Consider the following 18,696-nt stretch of genomic DNA (forward strand, 5'->3'; position numbering starts at 1 on the left):
ATAAAAATTAACCGACTTATCTAACCGATTAATTTATATTTCCAAAAATTCGTTAATTTTTAAAAATAATTCGTTAATTTAATATTAATTAAATATACTACAGTTATTTATCATGATTTTGTCATTAATTATGAGTTAGTGTTGAGTTGAATCGTGATACCAACTTAATGAATAACATTATTAAAATATACAACTAATAAAAATAATAAATTGTGTATATTAAAATTAGAATGTGTAAAATATAGTAAAGTAAAATTTTAATTAAGTGGTAAATTTAAGATTTTTAATCCAACGCGGATTCAAATCCCACAATATGTATATTTTATTTACTTTTTGTTAAAATGAAAAAAAGTATATTTTTAATTATGAAATTAGTTTATTGTCCAAATCTTTGCAACCAAACAGAACGCTTCTTCCTACGCGAACCAATTTAAAATCCCCTTACATTACAAAAGAAGAAAACCCCAAAGTCCCGACCAAGATTTCCATATTCATCCCTAAAGTTTCAACCTTTTAGAAATTTGAATTAGGGTTTTGATATTCCCAAAATTATCTAAAAAAGGAAAATGAATTTGGGGGATTTGCACAAGGTCTGGGAAATCAAAGCATTGAAGAGGAAACCTGGAGAAGAAGAAGCCAAAAAAATCTTAGAGAAAATAGCCAAACAAGTTCAACCCATTATGCGTAAGCATAAATGGAGAGTCAAGCTCCTCTCAGAATTCTAGTATTTTTATCAATTTTATTCATTTTTGTATCTTTTATTCTATTAAAGAGAATGATTTGTTTCTTCAATTGTGCTGAATTCTTTTTCTTCAATTATGATTGATGGAAGAATGAGTATTTACGGTTATACTACTGAAATTCAAGCGCTTTTCTTTTATTTTTATGGCATTGAGATATGTTTTATCAATGCTGAAGCATGATGCCGAAGGCAAATAATGCATTGAAAGAATTGTGAAGCGTTTGTATTATGCTTTGAGTTATCATACTAGGAGTTACTTTGGCTTGAATTTCAAAAATTATACTGAATTTAGTTTTGATTTTTTCTTTTTCATATCGATAGTTCGAATAATCCAGCTTTGCTTGGGCTGAATGTGGGAGCTGGCATCCACGTGAAGTTAAGGCTACGAAGGCCGAACCGGGATTGGGATTTTTATTCTTTCGATCAAGTTCTTGATACAATGCTTCACGAGCTTTGCCATAATGCTCATGGTCCTCATAATGCCAGTTTTTACAAGCTCTGGGATGAGCTTAGAAAGATCCATTTCCATTCTTTTAGACAGTCCCTAATCATCATTTTCCAGTGCCAAATGCTGTTTCATGGATGGTTCATGTCTATATTACTAATTTTCCTGTTAAGGCTTGTTTAAGTTCGTGCTATTATGTTAGAACCAAATAAGCCCATCAAATGAAAGATTCTAGCGTGTGAGGATCAAATCATTAAGAAAGCATTATTAGGTGTGATTAGAGGTTCTCAGGATGTGCCTGTATATGGATTCACGATTAAACATTATCTATGTAGAAAAGGGAGAGCTTATGTTAGTTGAATAATTTGATTATTGGTTACAATGTATTTGAGCCCTATGTTAGTTTTAATCTATTTGGGATGCATGTCTTGGAAAATTGGACTGTTCTTTGCTCAATCAGTGTTCCTTCTGCATGTTTCCATATTGTTGTCTATTTACTTATGTTTCTGGAATTATTACAATTAAATAGGGGTTAGTTAAGGTTTTAAGAAATGCACCTTTATTTTTATCTTAGGTATCCTAAAGATCTTGATATATGAAGAAAATTTGGAGAATCTATATTTAAGTAGCACATGCTTGTTTTAATGTCTTTGCATATTTTTCCTTGTTTTATCCATGTAGGAATGTGAGGAGCTCATGTCAAAAGGAATAACTGGCACAGGCGAAGGGTTTGATCTTCCTGGGAGGAGCTTAGGTGAATTTTCCCGACAACCTCCACTCTCATCTCTTCGTCAGACTGCATTAGCTGCAGCAAAGAATAGAGCACGCTTGGGGCCTCTGTTACCTTCTGGACCTAAACGTCTTGGTGGTGACAACACCATTAGGGATGCACTTAGTCCTATACAAGCTGCTGCAATGGCTGCTGAAAGGAGATTGCAGGATGATATCTGGTGTGGTTCCCATTGCTCTAAGATTGCTGGGGATGAAGAAAACTGTGCTGATACTCTGCAGGATCATTTGGACTTGGATCAGGGAGGAGAGAGATGGAGTATCAATGATGTTTCCAGCAGACATGCTTTTGGTGGAACCTCTCTTAAACGAAGCCATGGGCAAGATAAACCGGAATCTAGCTTTGTGGATTTAACTACCCCTCTTGTATCTAGATCTTCTATCAATGAAGGTGCCAAATCTCCTAAACGAAGTTGTAAATCCAATAACCTTATACCTCACCAATCTAGTTCAAGTGCCACTTCTTCTGCCCCTATGCTTAATGATGATTCTCCAGAAAATCAAGGAGTAACTGTTGTGTGGGAGTGCCAATCATGCACTCTATTGAATCCAGTAAGTGTTTCATGCATCAACATCATTTCATTCAAATACTTTGCTTATAAATGGATATCATATTGTTTAACATATATGTTCATGTTTTATATTGAATTTTAGGTGTTGAAACATTTTGATATTTATATTGATAATGTTCACGCTGGCATGCTTGGTCCTGTTTTTGAGTTGTATATCCTTATCCTGTATGGTATTTGGCTCACATTTTTTTTGCTTTAACTATTCTTAATAATCATGAATTTGAGCTTTTTGAGCTTCACAGGCCATGATATATTAATTTTGGCATGGACCATGTTTGCTTTTTTTCCTTTTTCTTTTTTTTTTTACAGTGAGAGATGCTTTGTGTTACTTGTTTGCCTCCTGAACTGGAGAAATATATTTATTTTTTAATGCCCCCTCTTGGAAACTTACTTTGCATGTCATTGATGTGAAAACATTGCAGCCATTAGCCCCAATATGCAAGCTTTGCTACACGGAAAGGCCCAGAGACATTAGCATCAAGTACAAATTTTGGTCTTGCAAGTTTTGCACCTTGGAAAATAATGTGAAACTGGATAAATGCTCAGCATGTGACCAATGGAGATATTCACATGGTGCTCCTATATCAACTCCAGCTCCCAATATTGGCACATAAGAAGTAATATCTCATCAATGCCAATTTGCTTCATCTTATTCAAGTCAGTTGATTTTTCCTTGTTACTGCTCGTGTTACAAGAGATAGGGAGCATTTTCAACAGTTGTTTTGGTTTCTTATTACAATGCCTTTTTTTTTGTCTTGGCAGCCTTTTTATTATTCATCTTCTAGATGCTATTAAAATGTTCTATTGATCAGAGTGACGAGGGGCGGATCTGGGTTGGGGCAAACTGATGATGTTATTTCGTAATCTTTTCAATGTAAATACCAGCTCCTACCATACACTCATTTGTTGTCTTATTCATGTACAGTTTCTCTTTTCTTTCCCTTTTTTTTTTGGTGGCTAAATTACATATGAGAACTATGGGAAACTGAATAGAATATTTAAGGATATCAAGTTATCTCATTAACGCATTATTTTAACCTGGGGATGGATGGCAAAACCACTGCACATTCAATCATGTCCTTCTACAATGGCGATTTCGGAGGGTACACTTATAGAAGCTCTCCATCGAGTGAAATGATGTGGTTGTTGCCATCAGCATCTGCATTAAGCATTAGTGGAGTTTTAAGAGCAAAAACCATGGATGGTGGTTAAAGATGACAATACCTTTGATGTAAGAATATATAAAGATCAGGATCGACCTATGATGATTTTTCAACACATATAATTGAAGACATAAAAAATACATGGAAAAGTTAGAATTTACCAGACTTGTTAATCGATTCGTTAAATTTAGATGAAGTTGAAGAAATGAATTTGGACAATATTTAAGAAGGCTGACATAAAAGACAGAGGAAGTTACGTGGAACAAACCACAATCAAGAAACAACAAAAAATAGAGTAACGTGGAAGTAACCACAACTAGACAAAAAGATGTTATCCTTGTCCAAAAAGATGTCATCCTTATCAAGAAACTGTGCAGAATTGTAATAAAAATCAAATTGAGCTATGAACCCCTCCTATAAAAAGGAGAAGTAGGAACCTACAAGGGGAAGTTTGATTTGAGTTTCTTCTCAAGTTTTTTTTGATAAATTTTAATTGTTTTTTCTTTTTTGTAAATCTTTCATTTACTATTAGTTTCCTTCTGTAACCTTACAACTATCCCTCCTAATTCTGTAATTGGTATTAGAGCTATAGTGAACGATTTCTAGAGAAAAAAATATTATAGTATTCATTGTAAGTTCTATCATTTATTCTCAATTCTGTTTATTTCATGGTTATTTATCTTAAAACTCATATATATGTTATTCTATCTTACTATTGCCTGTTTTTGTCCTGATTGAGACGATTGAGTTTTTAAAGTAGGAGAATTTAATAAATAACAGACAATTTTAGGTACCTAAGATAAATTTAATGGGAGAAACTGATTATTTACATAAGGATAAAAGTCACAATCATACTATGCATATTGACTCTAAAAACGAAAATAATATTTCATCAATTAGTAAAGGTTTTAATGGATATTACTACTTCTATATATTTTCATAAGTTATATAATAAAGTTAAAAAATAGTACAATAAATAAATAATTTAGGAGAAGTAACTAAATTAGATTTGAATAATAAAATAGAACAATAAATATATAGCAGACTAAATATAATCCTCCTTAAGCAACATTTATATTATTTAGATAGTCTGTCCTATGTGGGACAGGTTGGGTAGACGACTCTCCTAAATTTTCAAATTTTATTTCATTAGTAGCAATATTTTCAGTTTGATTACCAAACATTCTAGTTGTATTTTCAACTTGTTCACAATTTCTATTAAGGATCTTAAATAATCATCTTTTAGAAGATCTGGATCTAATTTTCTTTTTCCATTAGGATCTTGATCTGTTTAATCAGTTTCTATTAGATCAGGTATAAATATATGTTAGAATTAAGTGACCCGAATCCTTATTTAAATAAAATAGTAGTAAAATAGAATAAAAATAAAATCCCTATAGAACTACACTTCTTTTATTTTATTTTAGAATAAGGGTTTTTAAACCTTATTAAACTCTATCTATTTGATATTGATTAGAATAAGGTGTTTTGATCTTACTACACTTCTACTGTAGTTATTCGAATTTTACATAGTGAATTTTCTTCTCCTCTGCCAGTGGTTTTTTCCTAAAATGGTTTCCACATAAAATCTATGTGTTCTTTATTTTTACAAATTGGTATCCGAGCTTCCGAGTTGTTCATCTCAATCAAGGTAATGGCATCCTTGAAGTATGAAATTTCGCTGTTGGATCGCAACACTAGATTCGCATTGTGGCAGATAAAGATGCAGGCAGTTCTTGCACAGATGGACTTAGAGCAAGCCCTGCTAGGGGTAGATAAGATGCCTTCGACATTGATGAAGGAAGAGAAGAAGTGCAAGGATCGAAAGGTGTTAACACAGTTACATCTACATTTGTCTAACGAAATTTTGTAGAATGTGATGAAAGAGAAGACTGCCGCTGGATTATGGAATATGCTGGAACAAATATGTATGTCAAAAAATTTAACTAGCAAGCTGCATATGAAGTAGCGTCTTTATGCTCATCGTTTGGAGGAAGGTGTGTCTGTACACAAACACTTAATAGTGTTTAAAGAAATTCTCTCAAACTTGGAGGCCATGGAGGTTCAGTATGATAAGGAAGATCTAGGTTGGTTCTACTTTGTTCGTTGCCCCTGTCTTATTCAACCTTTAGAGACACGATTTAATATAACCGCGAGTCTCTCACAATTGATAAGGTTTATGATTCTTTGACCTCGTATGCTAAGATGAAACATCTTGTGGTTAAAGCCGAATCTCAAGGAGAGGGTCTTATTGTTCGTGGGAGACAAGATCGAAATGTTGATAATGATCGTGGAAGGACATAGGAACAAAATCCGCACGGTAAATCTAAAGGTAGGTCGAAGTCTTCAAACAGAGGTAAAACTTGTAACTTCTGTAAGAACAAAGGACATATTAAATCTGAGTGCTATAAGCTACAGAATAAGATCAAAAGAGAGGCTGTGAATCAAAAGGGAAAACAACCAGAAAATTTTGGTGAAGCTGATGTTGTAGAAGACTACAGCGATGGTGAACTTCTAGTCGCTTCTATCAAAAATTCTAAATTAAGCGAGCAGTGGACCCTTGATTCGGGCTGCACCTTCCACATGAGTCCCAATCAGGATTGGTTTATGACTTACGAAAAAGTGTCTGAAGGTGTTGTTTTGATCGGAAATAATTCTTCGTGTAAAATTGTAGGTGTTGGAATGATTAAAGTTAAAATGTTTGACGGAGTTGTCAAAATACTTAGTGACGTGCAACATGTCCTAGAATTGAAAAGAAATTTAATTTCATTGAGTACTCTTGATTCAAAAGGGTACAAATACACAGTTGAAAGTGGAGTTTTGAAGATTTCCAAAGGTTCCTTCGTTGTGATAAAAGGGCAGAGAAAGACTGTCAAGTTATGTGTTTTCCAGGGTTCTACTGTTAGTGGTGATGCAGTTGTCGCTTCCTTTTCCTTGTCAGATGATGATATTATTAAACTTTGGCATATGCATCTAGGGCATATAGGTGAGAATGGCATGGAAAATTTGAGCAAAAGAGGACTTATTGATGGGCATGGAATTTGCAAACTAAAGTTCTGTGAGCACTATGTTTTTGGGAAGCAAAAGAGAGTTTAATTCACCAGAAGAATCCATAACATGAAGGGAACGTTAGAGTATATTCATTTTGATCTGTGGGGGCCATCCAGAGTGCCTTCGAGAGTTAAAGATAATTATATGCTAAATTTTATTGATGATTTTTCTAGAAAAGTTTGGGTATTCTACTTGAAGCAGAAAAGCGATGTGTTTTTGGAAACACAAAAATTTATATACTTTTTCATACCCATTTTTACTTAAATTCATGCAAATCCGATTAAATTCTTGTCGAAAAATAATTAAATATTATAAAATAATTAAAATGTGTTAAAAATATAAACATGGTGAATTTAGTTAATTTTATACTTAATTTTGATTAATTTTGACTATTTTCGACAGATTCGCGCAAAGGGCGAAAATTGGCTCGGTTGACACTGCTGAAAGCACAAAACCGAGAAGCAATTTGAAGTTTCAAGGAAGATTAATTTCCAGCCTAAGACGGTCTAGAAATGTGTATTAATTCCTAATTTAATTAATTTTAATTTATTCCCTATTTAATTTGGGTTAAATAAATTATTTTTAATTAATTATGGAGAAGGGTCTAGTTGAACTGCACTGGTCGAACCATATTGAGTGAACCGAACCAGCCACTAAATGAGCAGCCCAGAACTGTCCATATGATGACCCAAATCAGCATTTTAGCTGATTAAATATGCTTGCAAAAAGGGCCTTGAAGAAATTTCAAAATGCATTCAAACCCCTCCTTTAATTGTGGCTTTATGAAATTGCTCCAAGCTTAAAATAGCAAAGTTGAAACTCTCAACTTTGCCATGTGTGTGGCCGGCCAACGGAGGTCTCTTAGGCTGATTCTTTTTGCTATTTTTAGTTTCCATACTCAGCTATAAAAGCCACACCTTGCTGATCCCTCATCCATCCCTCATTCCACAACATTCTCTCATTCTCTCTTCTCCTCTCTCACTTTTTCTCTCAGTTTTTTTCCATCTCATTTCCCTTATTGTTCAAGTGCCGATTTCTTCTCTTGGGAAAGAGGCTCTCATCAGCCATTTTTGAGCAGCAATTAAATGTTCATAGGCTACCTTGATAGCCGAGGGCAATGAAGAACGAAGAACGGAGCAACTAGTCAAGCCACAGAGAAACACCGGATTTGCTTCTTGTTCCCTATCTCTCTAATTTTTGTTATTGTTTTGACGAACATGTTTATAAATATTTATGATATTGAAATGGTTATTTTAATTAATTGAGCTTAAACTTAAGTTTGTGTTAGGTTGATTATATTCTGCCTGCTTAAATTGTTAAAATCGTGTTTATGTTGTTATAGGCCTCGGTAAGATGCTTGATTAAGTAAAATCATGCCTAAGTTATTCTTATGCTTTTATTGTGAGGTAGCTAATGAATTAATTATTTAAATGGATTGCAATTGTAATTAATTGACACAGTACTTAATCAGTGCATGTTTATTCTTCTAAAGTAGCTGAAGGTTAAATTAGCAATGTATCTGGCGATATTATTGCCTTGCATAACTTGCAAGATTATTGTGATTAAACTATTTCAAGGTAGGGATGCCTTGTTACTTCACATAGTCTTTTATATGCTTATTAGATTAATTAATCGTTTGAATTGACATAGGAATATGCAAGAAATCAGTTCAGTTTAATGAGTATGTATGTGCAATAACATGTTTGCTTACTAGAATCTGTTTAGTCGATTGAATTGACATAGGGATATGTCAAGAGATGAATGGATTTTTGTTTGTAATTTTGTTCATAAGTTAGCAAATTACCGGGTTGCTGTGAATTTATTCGTAACAGTGTAAACGTGAGTTTAATAATTCTGAGTTCAAGAAATATAATTAATCCAACACAAGTATGTTACCTTGATTAAATCTTATTTGAAATCATGCATTAGAACTCCTTTGTTTTATTTTTAATTATTTACTTAGTTTTTAAACAATTTTTGACTACCTTTTTAAAACTAAATTATTTTTACCTCACCAAAGTGTTTTACAATTAATTTCATAAATAATTCTTTTTATAGTCCCTGTGTGTACGATAACTCGACATTTACTTGTCACTTTATTACTTGTTGAGATTGTGTACACTTGCACATTTTTCCGTCGTTCCAGTTTTCCACATTTAAGTTTTGGAAAACTATGATTGAAAAACAGACGGGAAAACAAATTAAATACCTCCGTACAGACAATGGCTTAGAGTTCTGTTCTGATGAGTTTAATAAACTGTACAAGTCAGAAGGGATCGTGAGACACTTGACAGTTCGTCATACTCCACAGCAAAACGACATTGCAGAATAAATGAACAGAATGATCATAGAGAAGGTTCGATGCATGTTTTCAAATGCCAAGTTACCAAATTCGTTTTGGGCCGAAGCAGCCTCTACTGCATTTTTTTAATCAATCGATCTCTATCTGTTGCCATTGAGAAAAAGACTCCACAAGAGGTATGGTCTGGTAATCTTGCTGACTATTCTAATTTAAAGATCTTTGGTTGTCTTGCGTATGCTCATGTTGATAATGGAAAATTGGAACCAAGATCCATTAAATGTGTTTTTCTTGGTTATAAAGCTGGTGTAAAAGGGTGTAAGTTATGGTGTCCTGAAAATAGAAAAGTTGTGATTAGCAGAGATGTTGTTTTTGATGAAACTACAATACTACCTAACTTATCTCTTAAAGACTCTTGCAATAAAGAAAATCAAAAGTAGGTGGAACAACAGATTAATCTAGAATCTACAACAGAGCCGACTCCTCAAGCTAGTATAAAAATTCAGAATAAAGTTGCTTCTTCACCACAATACTCTATCGCCAAAAACAGAACTAGAAGAGAAATTAAACCTCCAAAGAAGTAGGCCGAGGCTGATCTAGTTGCCTATGCTTTAAATGTAGCTGAAGATATAGATGTAAACCAAGAGCCATCTAATTATTCTAAGCAGTTAGCTGTGACGACTCAAAAAAGTGGATGTTTGCTATACAAGAGGAGATGAAATCACTTCACAAAAACAGAACATGGGATCTTGTGAAACTTCCTAAAAGTAAAAAGGTTGTTCATTGTAAATAGTGTTTAAAAAGAAAGAAGGGACTCCAGGAGTTGAAGAATCCAGATATAAAGCAAGGCTTGTTGGAAAGGGTTGCAGTCAAATTCCAGAAGTGGATTTCACAACTGTGTTTTCCCCAGTTGTGAAGCATAGTTCGATTTGAGCTTTACTTGGTATTTTGGCCATGCATAATTTGGTGCTTGAGCAGTTAGATGTAAAAACTACATTTTTGCATAGAGATCTTAAGGAGGATATTTACATGTAACAACCAAAAGGTTTTACAGTCTCAGAAAAATGGCGCTATGTTTGCTTGCTGAAAAAGTCTCTTTACGATTTGAAATAGCCACCAAGATAGTGGTACAAGAGGTTTGATTCCTTTATGACTTCTCATGATTTCAGAACAAATAGCTTTGACAGTTGTGTTTACTTTAAGAAAAACAGGGATGGTTCTTTTGTGTATCTACTCCTTTATGTTGATGACATGTTGATAGCAACGAAAGATAAATGAGAGATAAGAAAGGTCAAAGCCCAACTAAGTGAAGAATTTGAGATGAAAGATTTGGGAGTAGCAAAGAAGATACTTGGTATGGAGATTCTCAAAGATAGAAAAGCAAGAAAATTATACCTAAGTCAGAAGTGGTTGATCGCGTGATTCGTAACAAGTAATAAATATTTATAACCAAAATCAAACCTAGACTAACTATTATCACGACAAAAAGGCAAGCGCACCTATCGAACAATAGTATAGTAATGGCAAGGCCAGGATATCGTACCCAAGGGGACCAAAAGTACTCGTAATGACTATCTTTTTATTATCTAGCCTAAGAATAATGAGGTTTGTTTTAATTAACTAATTATCTAAACTAAAAATGCACAGAGAAAAGAATTGGGGAATTGCTTTGGGAAAATCGATTTACTTGAGACAATACCTAAGGAAAAATCCACCTAGACTTTACTTGTTATTCTGGCTCCGAATCGGATGATTTATTTATTCAACTTGTTCCGTAGAGATCCCTAAGTTATGTTATTATCCCTATTCAAGACTAATAACGTCTAATCCCTAGATTGAATAACCGAGACTTTTCTCTAATTAATACTCTAGGGCTGCATTAACTCGATCTATGGATCCCCTTATTAGGTTTCACCCTAATCCGACAAAATCTTGTCACCCTATTTCTAGGCGCACAATAAACTCCGCTTAATTATGAAAGAAGTACTCTTAGACAGGGTCTATTCCTCCTTTGAATATGAGTATGTCTTGAATCAGTATCCTGGGATATCAAAAACAAGAATTAAGAACACATAATTTAGAACAAGTTATATATTTATCATACAATTCAGAAAATAATAACAAGATTCATCTTAGGTTTTATTCCCCTTAGGTATTTAGGGGTTTAGTTCATAACTAAATAAGAAAACATTTTAGAACAATAAAGAATACAAAACATAAAGAAAACCCAAAACTCCTGAAGGGAAATTGAGGAGAGATCTTCAGTCTTGATGATGAATCCGGCTTCTAAGATGGATCAATCGGCTTTCTTGGAGTAATTCCTTACCCTCTATTCTCTATCTCCCTTTTTCTCCTATTCTAGGGTGTATTTATAGGCTTTGGAATGCCTAGAAGCCCTCCAAAGTGGCCTTTTTCGAATTGGACTTAACTTGGGCTCGGCAGGGACACGACCGTGTGACGTAATTTCCAGGCTGTGTTCAATCCATTAAATTGCACATGGCCGTGTGGGTCAATGGCCAGACTGTGTGAATCGTGAAAGCCTTGGTCGACACCCTCGAAAGGCACGGGCGTGTGAGCTACCTGTGTAGTAAGGCTTAGGCCGTGTCATCTTCTCGATTTGGTCCGTTTTGTCCCTTTTTGGCTTGTTTTTGGCTCCTTTTGCTCTCTTATGCTCTCCTAAGTATAAAACATGAAATTAAAGCGTTAGGAGCATCAAATTCACCAATTCTAATGATAAATCATCTATAAAATGCATTAAACATGGGGTGAAAATATGTATAATTTACAGTTTATCAAATACCCTCACACTTAAGCATTTGCTTGTCCTCAAGCAAAATCCTCAGCTCATTATCAAAATAAATTCTCCCCCACTTATAATTCTTATCGATAATATCTCCAAATAATCCATAGGTAATCATACATTGAGAATTCAACTAAAAGAACATAAGAGTTTCAAACATTCCAAGTTGAGTATTTAATCATGCAAACATAGGTGTCTCTCCGCATCTAAGTAATTACCTTTGATTCAGAATATCACAGAGTTTCACATCCTCACTAAATATTCACTCAAATCACTCGAGGTGTTTAAGGATAATAAGTGAAGCACTCAATAGTCAATAATGAAAAGTTATTACCATAAGCTTGCATGAAAATCAAATATCCACCACTATAATTTAAGATGATACATCAATCAAAAGGTTTTTAGAGGGTTGTAATGAGGCTTGGTTAGGGGGGTGTGGTCAAAAGAAAGGGTTAGAATCGAGATTGACTTGAAAAGTTGCCTTAACTAGAAAAGAGTTAATCTTTACTTGCGTACAACAGAGCTTCTCTCAGAATATGAAATTACAGATATGTATACATACCTTTTTTTTTAGAACAAGTTAAATAATATAAACTAAATATCAAGAACAAAACATAGCTAGGGAATCCATTCAACTCAAATCTCGATAAAGATAGGGATTAATTTAGGGGATTTCAACAATAATGGGTTAAAGGTTAATATTAAGGGTAATACAAGAAATGGCTTGTCAGGCTCAAGGGGGTTTACTAAGGGTTAATCATGGAGGTAGGCTTTTCATGGCATGAGTGGGTTAATCTTAAGTGCCTTAATCATTTTGATATATCAAATCAAATGGTGTGGTCTTGACATGCATAATCAAACAAGTTCTAAAATAACAGTTCAATACTGACGCACTCAAAGTAATAATAAAAGTGAGCATGAAAGGATGAATAGATGCTCAAAAGGCTCAAAAATCTCACAAAAATTATGGCTTTTTGATGTTTAGAATCGTGAATTCCAATTAGAAGTAATACCTAGACTTGGGGAAATAGCCTAAGATTTTGAATTCTTAAAAATCAACTCATCATGCTTGATTCTCTATTGTCTTAAAGTTTAAACAATCGATGCATAAATGCCTATGTTTTAATTCAAGATATATCAATTAAAATCACAAATCAATTAAAATTTATCCTAAATATGATATGAAAGTTTTTCAAGAGAGTAAGATGATTATTCAGGGATTTTTTTTTATAATGAAATAAATACCCCCTACACTTAAGATGTACATTGCCTTCAATGTACAAAGATAGATGTTAGAGTATAAAAAATCAGATAGGGAGAGAAGTGAAACTTCCTGTATGATGAATTCCTCGAACTAGAATTTTAGAGAGTGATCGGTTCGAGAGTGGAGGAGGATACTCCGGCGGTTGTAGAGGTTCATTAGGCCATAATTCTTGCGCCAAAAGAATATTATATCTAATAGTAGCTATGATCGTGGTCGAGCAAGACATGGCAGTCGTGGAGAACCTTTCCTTGTGGAGTTTTAGTTCCTATGTGATGATGAGCTTAAGAGCTCTATATAACTGTGATAAAATCAGGAACTTTTTAGGGAATATTAGGAAGAATAAGTGATCGAAAAGAAATAACCGAAATTAAAAATTAAAAAGAAAATTCTAAAATCTAACAAAAATAAAAAGTAGTTCAATAAAAATTAAAAACATAAAACAATAAATAAATATTTTTAAACATTTTCATCTTCATCTAAAAAAATGAACAGTGGTTTGATTATATAGGGGAGGGCCACATGGCCTAGGGCCACGCTCGTGTACTCTGAAGGTGAGCCCGTGTTTTTCGAGTTTTGCGATTTAGGTCATGCTTGGCTACTATCCCACGCCCGTGTGTCTTGGGCGTGTGTGGCACACGGCCATGTCACACAGTCGTGCATAGCTTTGTTCGCTTCTCCTATGCCTGTATGTTAAGGTACCATGCCCGTGTATTGTTGTCCATGGCTTAAAAGCACGGGCGTGTTATACGCCCGTGTCAAAGAAACAGAATCGAGCTTTCCCTCTGGAACACCCGTGTTATTCTATTTCCATGCCCGTGTTCACCTATCAAATTCACCCACAGCCATGTCGCATGGCCGTGGGGATTAATCGCATCCCGTGTTTTGGGGAAATCATTTACCCTGTTTCATACGACCGTATCGCATGGCCGTGTTTTCCTTCGTGTTGGTCACACGGCCTTAAGCACGACCATGTTATCGACCGTGTGGAGCTGAGAACCTGTGCTTCAAATACCCTGTTAGTGACCTAAATGTTTAAAACTTGAATTTAAAATAATTTAAAATCGTTAGTACTCGGGTTGCCTCCCGAGAAGTGCTTGTTTATAGTCTAAGCTCGACTGTTACCTTGTTGGTATATTGAAGGCGGTTTGTGGAGTCGTAGCTCCTCTCCATCAAATTTAAAATCCTCACCATTATAAAGATTTAGACGGTGTCCGTTTACTTTGAAAGTACTGTATGATGGGTGACTTACCTCTATTGTGCCATATGGATGAACAGATTAAATTACGAAGGGTCCTAACCATCGTGATTTTAGTTTCCCGGGAAAAACTTTGAGTCTTGAGTTGTATAGTAAGATGAGATCTCCAACTTCAAATTGTTTCCGTTGCTTTAAACAAACGTCATGGCACTGCTTTGTTGCTTCTTTGTATAAACTAAATTTTTGTATGCATTGGCTCGCCATTCATCTAGCTCGTTCAGCTGCATCAACCTATTTTTTCTTGCGAGTTTGGGATCAAGGTTTGGAAATTTAATAGCCCAAAAAGCTTTATGCTCTAGTTCGAATGGTAGATGACAACTTTTTCCATAAACAAGTCTGTAAGGTGATGTCCTTATTAGAGTTTTAAAAGCAGTTCTGTAAGCCCATAAGGCGTCGTCTACTTTTGTTGCCCAGTCTTTTCTGTTTGATTCTACTGTTTTTTCAAGGATCCGTTTGAGTTCTCGGTTTGCTACTTCAACTTGTCCATTAGTTTGAGGATGGTATGGGGTGGCTATTCTATGATGAACTCTGCATTTCTTAAGCGTTTTTTCAAATTGGGTATTACAAAAATGAGTGCCCCTATCACTGATAATTGCTCTAGGTGTTCTGAATCTTGAAAAGAGTTTTTTAAGGAAACGTACAACCACTCTAGCATCATTAGTAGGTAGAGCTTGAGCTTCTACCCATTTGGACATGTAGTCAACTGCTACTAAGATGTATTTATTTCCAAATGAACTGGGGAATGGGCCTATGAAATCGATACCCTAAACGTCAAATATTTCACAAGAAAGCATATAATTTTGAGGCATTTCATCACGTTTAGATATGTTACCTGTCCGTTGGAATTTGTCACATAAAGTAACATACTTGATAGCATCTTTGAATAACGAAGGCCAATAAAAACCTGATTCAAGTATTTTGTGTGCGGTTTATTTCCACTATAGTCTCCTCCGGTTGGCCCTGATTCACAGCGTTCCAATATTTTTTATGTTTCTGATCCTGTAACGCATCTTCTGATGACTTGATCTGCACATCTGCGAAACAGAAATGGATCGTTCTAAAAGTAGTTTTTCACATCATTAAAGAATCCCTTCTTTTGCTGCTGTGTTAACCCTTTTGGGATAATGTTAGTAGCTAAAAAATTTGCGATGTCTGCAAACTAAGGTACCTCGGAGTTAGATATAGTGAAAAATTATTCTTTAGGGAACGAATCATTTATTTCCACGTCATCTAGTTCTCTGGTATTAGATTTCTCGAGCTTGGACAGATGATCAGTCGCAAGATTTTCAGCTCCTTTCTTGTCCAGAATTTCCAAGTCGAATTCTTGCAATAAGAGAATCCATCGAATGGGTCGAGGTTTTGCATCGATTTTAGTTAAAAGGTAGCGAAGGGCGGAATGGTTAGTGTAAACAACAACTTTAGACAATATGAGATATGATCGAAATTTATCAAATGCAAAAACCATAGCTAGCAGCTTTTTTTCCGTAGTAGTATAGTTTTCCTATGCAGCCGTTAAGGTTTTGCTGGCGTAATAGATAGGTTGAAAATGCTTCTCTCTTCGCTGTCCCAGTACTGTACCTACTGCAAAATCACTTGCATCACACATTAGTTCAAATGGAAAGTTCCAATCAGGTGCAATTATGATTGGAGCATTAATTAATTTATCCTTTAAAGTGTTAAATGCTCCTGATCGAAGTTAAAAGGTATATCTTTTTCTAAAAATTTAGTCAAAGGCTTAGCTATTTTAAAAAATTCCTTAATAAATCTTCTATAAAAACCAGCATGTCCTAAAAAGCTTCTAATAGCCTTAACTGAACTAGGGGGTGGTAATTTTTCGATTGTTTCTATTTTAGATTTATCCACCTCAATCCCCTTACTAGAAATTTTATGCCTTAGTACAATACCTTCTTGAACCATGAAGTGTCATTTCTTGCAGTTAAGCACAAGGTTTGTTTCCTCACATCTTATTAAAACTCGTTTTAAAATTTTAAGGCAGAGATGGAAAGAGTTTTCGAATACCAAAAAATCATCCATAAAGACTTCCATGATATCTTCCACGAGTTCGTCGAATATGGCTATCATACAGTGCTGAAAAGTGGCAGGAGCATTACATAATCCAAAAGGCATTCTACGATGAATGAACGTACTATATGGGCATGTGAATGTCATTTTTTATATGGGCAGGAGCTATTGGGATTTGGAAGTAACCAGAGAGTCCGTCTAGGAAGTAGTAATACATATGTCCAGATAATCTTTCTATCATTTTGTCAATGAATAGCAAGGGGAAGTGATCTTTTCTTGTGGCGTCATTCAGTTTCCTGTAGTCTATGCAAACTCTTCACACTGTAACTGTTTTTGTTGGGATTAATTCATTCTTCTCGTTGGTCACAACCGTCATGCCTCCTTTCTTGGGGACAACCTGCACTGGACTTACCCAAGAACTGTCAGAAATAGGATAAATAATTCCAGTGTCCAGAAGTTTAATTACCTCGGCTTTTACAACTTCTTTCATGTTGGGGTTCAGACGTCTTTGAGCTTGTACACATGGTTTGTATTCATCTTCCATCAAAATTTTGTGGGTGTAAAAGGAAGGACTGATTCCTTTAATGTCAGAAATTTTCCATGCTATGGCCTTCTTATGTTATTTTTATACTTGGATTAATTCCTCTTTCGCCTTGGGTTGCAAATTAGAAGCAATAATAACTGGTAATGTAGAATTATTTCCAAGGAATGCGTATTCTAAATGGCTTGGTAATTTTTTAAGTTCCAGTTTGGGAGGCTCCTCATAGAGGGTTTTTGCTTAAGTTTATCATTTATCTTAATACCCTCTTATTCTACTTGTCTTGACGGAGGGTCATTAGGTTCCTCACCCATCGCCTCGTCTTGAGCTGGATACGGTTCTGTCGTCTCCTTTTGTACAATTTCCTGAAAAGATTCTTGAGTAATATGATCAAGAGAGTCAATGAAATAACATGAATCATCCTGTTCCCTAGAGAATCTCATAGCATCATAAATTTTAAAGATCATCTCCTTGTCGCCTACTCTAAGTACCAATTTACCGTCACCCACGTCAATCACAGCTCTAGAAATGGCTAGGAATGACCGCCCTAAAATTAAAGGTACTTCCACATCTTCATCTATGTCAAGTACAACAAAATCAACAATGAATATAAACTTATCTACTTTTACGAGTACATCTTCTATAATATCCCTAGGATATTTAACAGATCTATTGGCTAATTGAATACTCATCCTAGTGGGTTTAGGTTCCCCAAGACCAAGTTGTTTGAACATTTTATATAACATCAAATTAATACTAGCACTTAAATCAACTAGTGCTTTTTCAATATTCAGATTACCAATTCAGCACGAGATAGTAAAACTTCCTGGATCTTTTAGTTTGGTTGGAAGCTTATTTTGAAGTATGGCAGAGCACTCCTCGTTGAGTTCTACTGTAGATAAGTCCTTGAACTTCCTTTTATTTGTTAGAAGCTCCTTCAAAAATTTTGTGTATGCAGGCATCTGCGAGATAGCTTCAACAAAAGGTAAGTTGATATGTAATTGCTTAAAAAGTTCAAGAAACTTATCGAATTGTGCATCAATGTGACCTTTTTTTAATTTTGCTGGATATGGAATCGGTGGTGTATATTCCTCCGGCACTGGTTTATCACTATTTTTGGGTTTTTCTTCCCTCCTTTTGCTTTCCACGGCTTCTTATGCTAACTTCTTTTTAGATTCCACTAACACTTTCCCACTCCTTAGTGTAACTACTTTGACATGCTCTTTTGATTTGGTATTACTAAGTAAATTTCCTGGTGGTCTTTCCGAGATTAGTTTGGAAAGCTGGCTTATCTGAGTTTTGAGTCCTTAAATCGACACTTGATGATTTTTAAGTGTTGTCTCGGTATTTTGGAAACGGGTTTCTAACACTGATATGAATTTTGAGAGCATCTCCTCAAGGTTCGGTTTCTTCTCTTGTTGATGGTGTGGCTGTTGAAAACCCGAAAAATGTTGTGGTCTTTGATTTCTTGGGCTGCCCCATGAAAAATTTGGGTGGTTCCTCCAACCTGCGTTATAAGTATTACTGTATGGGTTATTTTGAGATCTGAAGTTATTGTTACCCATATAGTTGACTTGTTCCTCTTCGGTTGTGGGATTGAAGGATTGATATTCTGTATGCACACCTCCTCCACTTGAGTCACACCTTATTACTAGATGTACCTGCGTAGAACTAAGAAAGCCATCAATCTTTTTATTGAGAAGTTCTACCTGATTTGATAGCATAGTAACTGAGTCGATGTTAAAAACGTCGGCTG

The 18,696-nt window shown here is 35.0% G+C and overlaps 1 protein-coding gene across 1 annotated transcript; it reads left to right on the forward strand.

Moving 5' to 3' along the window:
* Positions 1-401: 401 nt before the first annotated feature.
* Positions 402-3,162, forward strand: LOC108463588 (DNA-dependent metalloprotease WSS1-like). The gene is made up of 5 exons (XM_017763512.2): positions 402-724; positions 1,064-1,257; positions 1,867-2,330; positions 2,424-2,528; positions 2,971-3,162. Exons 1-5 carry the CDS (start codon positions 567-569, stop codon positions 3,160-3,162), a joined length of 1,113 nt encoding a protein of 370 aa, XP_017619001.1. The 5' UTR covers positions 402-566.
* The last annotated feature ends 15,534 nt before the right edge of the window (positions 3,163-18,696 follow it).

The sequence above is a fragment of the Gossypium arboreum genome, chromosome 13, assembly GCF_025698485.1.
Source record: "Gossypium arboreum isolate Shixiya-1 chromosome 13, ASM2569848v2, whole genome shotgun sequence".
In the NCBI taxonomy this organism is placed as follows: Eukaryota; Viridiplantae; Streptophyta; class Magnoliopsida; order Malvales; family Malvaceae; genus Gossypium; species Gossypium arboreum.

What these genes read in the sequence shown, in the direction of transcription:
- LOC108463588 (XM_017763512.2), top strand. Translation starts at nt 567, where the DNA reads ATGAATTTGGGGGATTTGCACAAGGTCTGGGAAATCAAAGCATTGAAG. An exon ending in AAGCTCCTCTCAGAATTCTA is followed by an intron (nt 725 to 1,063) that starts GTATTTTTATCA and finishes TCATATCGATAG; the next exon opens with TTCGAATAATCCAGCTTTGC. An exon ending in CATGCACTCTATTGAATCCA is followed by an intron (nt 2,529 to 2,970) that starts GTAAGTGTTTCA and finishes AAAACATTGCAG; the next exon opens with CCATTAGCCCCAATATGCAA.